Source organism: Festucalex cinctus, chromosome 4 (genome assembly GCF_051991245.1).
Source record: "Festucalex cinctus isolate MCC-2025b chromosome 4, RoL_Fcin_1.0, whole genome shotgun sequence".
Lineage (NCBI taxonomy): Eukaryota > Metazoa > Chordata > Actinopteri > Syngnathiformes > Syngnathidae > Festucalex > Festucalex cinctus.
In genome coordinates this window covers 14,435,244-14,442,220 of record NC_135414.1, presented here as the reverse complement: position 1 = coordinate 14,442,220, position 6,977 = coordinate 14,435,244, and the positions used below count along the sequence as shown (strand labels likewise).

Genomic DNA, 6,977 nt, shown 5'->3' with positions numbered 1-6,977 from the left:
AGCGAATCCAGCTGCGCCGGCGATACTGGAGTCTGGACGCCAACCGAAGGGAGCCCGGCGCCGAGCCTAGCCTCGACTCGCACAACTTGGAGGTTTCAATGACCAGTACGTCTCATAAGTGATTTAATAATCAACAATGCATTACATAATATAATAAATGTAATAATGTAATAATAATAATAATTTAATGTACCGTATTTTCCGCACTATAAGGCGCACCTTCAATGAATGACATATTTTAAAACTTTTTCCATATATAAGGCACTATAGTAGAGGCTGGGGTTACGTTATGCATCCATTAGATGGTGCTGCGCTAAAGGGAATGTCAACAAAACAGTCAGATAGGTCTGTCAAACTTTAATAATAGATTACAAACCAGCTTTCTGACAACTCCATTCACTCCCAAAATGAATAAACAGCTGTTTTATTATTTTCTCTGCGGTAAAGTATTAGTATTAGCTAGCGATCTTCTTCACCACTTCTGCGGGGTCACCGATAGCATCTTGACAGCGAGACCTGTTGCGGCTCAATATTGATCCATATATAAGGCGCACCTGATTATAAGGCGCATGGTCAGCTTTTGAAAAAATTGAAGGCTTTTAGGTGCGCCCTATAGTGTGGAAAATACGGTAATAAAATAATAATGAATAAGCATAATAACAGCTATCTCGGCAGGCCGTTTATTTGCGCCGTTTCTAGTACCAGCAAAACTACAAAACATCACGATTCATGACTAGACTAACCAAAATCAAACGATAACGTGGTCTGGCCCCTAGTCGTAGTAGTGGCACCATTTGGACGGTGCATGAGTAACGCCGCTGAAGTTGGCCGCACCTATTACTCAGACTCCCCCACTTTTTCAACTTTACTTGTACAGTAAACAACCAGGACAAATAAATAATAATCACAGAATTATCACAAATGTAATCTCTACTTCAAACATCCAAGATGAAGGGGAAGCAGCTAGTGTAAATAAATTTGATTCCCAGTCCTGCTTGTATGTGTATTCACTGGTTAGTAAGTAATCGGGGAAAAATGCTTTTGCAATACACTTTAATACAAATTTAAAATGAATCCAATTAGTCGATTAATCGTTTGAATAATCAATAGATTAATCAATTCTAAAAATATTAGATAGTAACAGCACTAATTTCTATTATATGTTTTGAAACTGTTGTGCGTAGAAATTTGGATCAGTGCATTTTATTTATTTATTTTTTATTTTTTGAAAAAAATACTGATATTGGGAGGTGTGTGTTCAACAACATTCAATTCATATTCTAACGGATGATGACTTGAAAATTCTGCTGTCATTTGCATTGAATACTTGGAAAAATCATAGGCAATATAATTTGCATCGTAATTTGGAAGGCAGTGTATAATAATAAGGGGTTTTGTAACATGAACATGCTTGCAGTATCTCATTATTATTTATTACGTATGACAATTTGAAATTTTGTTAAAGATTTTAGCAAGCATTGTACAATTTGACATGTTTGATTTGCTTACGCGGGCCAAACAATATGATGTGGGGCCAGATCTGGCCCCCGGGCCTTACTTTTGACACCATGGCATATGAAGAGGAAGATGACTGCTGCTCCGATGTTACATATGCGTACTATTTCTAATAGTGAACTTGCACCAGAGTGTCATGATTGAAGCTGCTTAAAAGGAGCGTGCAGGCACACGGTGCAGCTTTGAGTGTGACACAAGCAAGCAGGCAGGCAGGCTGGCAAGGCCCAGTGCTCCAGGTTGTCCGGCAGGGTGCCTGCAGAGCTTCACGCAGGCTGTTGTCAGGAGCGTGAGGAAGGGAATCGGCGGCGAGCGGTGCAAGGCAAAGCAGGACGGCAAATGATTGTTTGTCCCGCTCTACTGAAGCTTCCAGAACCGCTTGAGCGAGGCTTTTAGCATTTGGCACGAACCAGCGCTGCTCGGTTTGTGGTTATTTAATGGGGCAGCAAGGTAGGCTACCGTGGCTGTCGCCAGCATTACAACTTTATCTTCACGGACTAATGCGACGCACAGGCAGTGTATGATTGTCTCTCGGCAAGGCAGATCGCACGTCTTCGAGGACCATGTTGTTTTTTAAACAGAGTCTTCTAATTTAACGTGCATTATTTAAGTACAAAGCGCGCGAACGCTTAACTTCGATCAGGCTTCCTCGCTTTATGCCGAACCACCACATGAGAGGTCGACGTCGATAAGACTACAAATAAAGCCCCCCTAGTTTATTTTTATTTTTTTATTGGAGCTACCTGAATCTACGTGGGGGGAAATGCCTTTGGGTTTGTTCTGGATGTGTTTGTGGTGCCTTCTTCGTCTTGGAGCCACCGGCCAAGGACAGTCGACTCCGGCTGTTTGTTCCCCCTCATGCAGCTGCGATGAAGATGGAGGTGCTGACTGCTCCGGGAGAGGACTGACCACCGTCCCGTCTGGCCTCAGTGCTTTCACCTACTACCTGTAAGTTTTCGCCCCAAGTCCACACAGAATTTCGTGTACGACTCCCAAGCACGTATAATCGACACCACAAGCACTGGCAAGGCGCGATATTCGGGAAACAATTGACAGAAGGCTTCCGTGATTGTATTTGTGGTTGTGTATCGATTATTTCACGTCTTCGGGGTTCACTGAGTGAAGTTGTTGAACTGGCAACTTGCCACCGCAATAGTAGCATTGAAGTAGTAGTTTTGAACACTCGTATTTGCAATTATTGTGGTCAGGGATGATTTTTTTTTTTTTAAATGAATATCATCATACAAAACTTACCAAAAAATAGTGTAAAATACTCCCATAATCATGCACATTGACAACATTGGGTAAACTTGCACAAGCTAAAAAAAATGTGCAGACTTGACTAATAATAATAAATATTCAAATATGATAATGCTAATAGTGTTATTTATTCTATACAATATGGCAACACTGACAGGTGTAGCTATTATTTTGGTTACCTTACTTGCAGTGGTTATTTTTCCATGACCGGCACCTCGCCATCGCAAAATAACACTTATTTTGCTGTGAATCGCGTGAGAACTACAAGTACAAATTTTGCACCAGTGAATGTGTACTAGCTCAGGGTGTAGTGGCCTTTAATGTGCTGCTTTATTTCTTGTCAATGGTTCAAATCTGTAATTGATTAATTAATTAATCATTCATTCATTAATATGTTTACCATTTCGTGCAGCCAGTCAGGAATTCCAAATGAACCGTTGTGAGACGAATTGATCAGATATGCCACTGAGTGGAACAATTTCAATTCTGCAGCCAAGAATCACAAAAGTGCTGGACTGAAATAGCCCTAATGGCCACAGCTGGAATCGGAAGCCAATTAATCGGGAAACCAGTTGAACTGTAACACGGCACGCTAAAATAACGCATTCATGGCCAACTTAGTACCTATTGTAAAAACTCTGACGATTCCGTCAGAGCTGTTCATGGCAAAATAACGCGAGCAAGAGAGTTGCCGGTCACAGCAGTTAGATGGTTAACATTGGGGAAACAGGTGTCACTGTTAGATCCAGCCTAGTCCAACCCGATACTAACCATATTAATTAACTGTTGTGTGAAAATCTTAATAAATTGGTGAATTTTCAGGAAATAAAATTTGATAAATCCTCTGATTTACCATAGTATGTGCAATAACAACTGATACTACTTTATGCTGGGAATGTTTAATTTAATTTAGTTATTTGATGATCAAAATTCAGCAAGTGCAGTTACAGCAGAGCCTTGTTTCAATGTGTTACATGTGCATTTGATAGCCAACATGCTCACCACCAGCCATTTTTTTTTTCTCACATTTTAGCACTTGTAACTTGATAGACAACTTATGTTTGTAAAAAGCAGCACAGCTGTCAGGTCTGTTTTTCACAACACCAAAGACACTATTGATGATTGCTCCAGGAAGGAAGCGTTCCAGTTTGTTTCACAACTTCTCGGTGTTATTCATTAACTTGTTTAACTACCTTGGTAGGTGCATTGAGTACGCTCGGCATTGCTGTGCTAGGAATGTAACTCGTAAACCAAACTGTCCACAAATTCATCACCAGTGATTCCGGGAAAATGCAGGGCCATTATTTTAATGCAATCATTTGCATTTATGTTTCCTTTTAGAATATATTGTCTGTCTACACAACAGGTTGGCTCATCAGTGGGAGCGCAGTGTATGTGGGGAATCAGCTAGGTAATAAAGCAAAACTTCAATGATTTTTCAAGATTCCGGTGTGGCTGGTGGCCCTATCAAATGATGACGGATTGGTGGAAATTTACAAGGAAGTGTGAGAGCAAACTCTTCTGCTCTCCTGACTTGCCACTCAATGTAGAAGGTAATTACCATAGTGCAATATAGGTAAACGACAGGGGCCGTATGAAATTTTCTGTATTGTCATGTTGATGGAAAATTGATGTTTTTTCTCAACAAAATAATGACTGATTAATTGTGAAAATAATTATAAGTTACAGCCCCATTAGACATAGATATAGATATTAACATTACTCACAAAAAATACCTTTTGTCCCGCTTCAGCAGAACCAACGCTAGACTAATTGAAGTCGCCATTGTTAGGAATGTTTTTGGAAAAGTAAACAGAGGAAGTGAATTTATACACTAGTCCATTAAGACATGATGTCACACCAGGCACTCTCATTAGAGCTAAAGTTCTTTTCCACAGTTTTTGCTTTTTTTGAAAAGGCTCCTGTGTATTATTCAGTCTTGCATTGCAATCTTAACAAGAAGCAGAGTTTTCACATGATATCACTGTGTTTTCATGCGCTCAACTGTTTGTTTTGTCTTGCTGATGTTGTTTGCATGGTTATGTGAACTTCTTAGGTGCATACTCGAGGCTACTTCGCCACACTTTGGTAGATTTACCACTAAGCTCCTTAAAAATGCAGAAGAAACTTTTTTTTTTTTTTTAAAGCACCGTGAAAGGTTGTTTGTCCCCACTTGCTGTCTTTCCTCATTTGTTCTCCCAGTGTCTTGAACTTTAGTTGTCCTCTACCACTCCCTCTGCCTATTGTATGTGGAGTGCTGGGGTTTGGGGATCGTGATGGATTAGTGAGACATATTGCAGCTGCAAGAGCTCTTTCTGTCTGGGCTAATGCCTCCAACAATCATTTGCTCATATGCGAAGGTTAAACTGCACGTTTTGTTTGTCATCTTAGACATATTTTCCTGTCATGTCTTGCTTTTTGTCTTTGTTAAAGTTTCACACGTCAGCGTTTTACAGATGCATGAATAGTACATAAACATACACACAATTTTGTGGCTGTGATTATGCCATATTTCAAAGTTATCCAGTTGTCCACCATAAGCCCACATAACACCAAGCGTCAGATTTGATGTCCTGTTGGTGTAAGTGGTCATGTACAGAAAAGCGGAGATTATCCGTTATTAAAAGTCTCTCTATTCAGCTCTCACAACTTGAATTGCCTCTCAATCCAAGAGACTGACATTTTATTTAGCGGATTTCATGGTCTGCTGCCTTGAGAATTCAACTCTGTAAATGATTAACTCATAATGCAACATGATGTGGGCATGAATAGAAACTGTCAGATGGAGTAGGATCATAATCTTCATCTTAGTGTCAATGATTTTGATTAGTCTTAAATAACGAACCGCACCAGCACAACGGGTCAGTAAACAAGAATCTGTTTTGGTTCTTGTCCCATGCGTAGCCCTGTAAACGATCTATGAGAGACTCACCAGGATGACCAATTGCAAATGTGGGTCTCCTTCCTTCTATTTAACAGACACTCTTCACCTCACATACAAACAAACAGTGCATGTACGCTCTGTGCAAAAACAGGCCCCGTGCTTCTTAAATGCAAAACTGTGCTGCAACTATTTGTAGTTATTTGCAGCAAATATGTATGTTCTATACTCAACAAAACTGCTTTACGTTTCCTGACCAAGGTTAAGATTGAGGAGGGGGGAGGAGGTATGGTATAAGTGGCCCTGTATTTCGCCCATGCAGCTTGCTTGTATTGCCACTGATGACCGCTGTACGTTTTTAAATGAATGATACATTTGTTCTTGTTCAGCAGAGGTGAAAAAAAAAAAAAAAAAAGAGGACTTGTGCAAGAAAAATATTAGCAGTCCTGCACTAGCTCCCTCAGACTTCCGAACACTTTTTATGCATCATTATTTTCTTCTTATGCCAGCTGTTTCTGTTCTCTTTTGACTTTAACTACAAAATTGGATAACATGGGTAAATTCGCGTTGTAGCTATGGTAAATCAGTGGCTGATACTGGAAAGCTAAGACTGAGGTCTTGGCTGTGTTTTACCAGCTAACAGGTTGTTCATTGGAAAAAAAAAAAAAAAAAAAAAAAAAGTACATGCTTTATAACACTTAGTAAATCCATCTTGTTGGAATGTTCATAATGGATAATACAAATGAAGGAACATTTAAGTTCCCCAAGTAAGTTTTTTACTTCTTAAAAAAATAAATAAATAAAAAAAATAAATAAATAAAATATTGTTGTTTATTTGTGATTTAAAAAAAATTTTGTACTCACCAACGTTTTTGAAACTGATTCAGTTACGGTTTTGTCGTTGTTTTCTATAATATAGCCAGATGTTTGCATATGTATTATTTGGATTACAACACACAAGATAGTCAGCTCTGCTTACATGAAGGACTACAGAAAATGAATTATTGGATTTGGGCAATTGTAATGGCAATAGTCGATTATTAAAATAGATGTCAAATTAGTATGATCATTTGTATTTTGACACCCCTACCATGAACAGTTTCTTTGGGGTGACAAATGTTTGGAATTCTACATATTAAAAAATCTTGGCAATACAGTTATGTCAAACATTCAAAAGGAATACAGTACACCAATTATTGCCAGAGTTGTTCTTTCCGCAGGTTCATTGCTCATCAATACTTGTCTCGCAGTAGTCATCTGTTAGCTTTGCTGTTCACTTGACTAATCTTTTGTTGATGCACTGACATAGCTCATACACTGATGA

The 6,977-nt window shown here is 39.1% G+C and overlaps 1 protein-coding gene across 2 annotated transcripts in view; it reads left to right on the top strand.

Moving 5' to 3' along the window:
- The first annotated feature begins 1,635 nt into the window (after positions 1 to 1,635).
- Positions 1,636 to 6,977, top strand: part of lgr4 (leucine-rich repeat containing G protein-coupled receptor 4) — a 29,462-nt gene continuing 24,120 nt past the window's right edge. For both annotated transcript variants that reach the window (XM_077519093.1, XM_077519092.1), the window contains exon 1: positions 1,636 to 2,460. In XM_077519093.1, the coding sequence (XP_077375219.1) occupies positions 2,276 to 2,460 (185 nt within the window). In that variant the 5' untranslated portion in view covers positions 1,636 to 2,275. The remainder of the gene's footprint in view (positions 2,461 to 6,977) is intronic.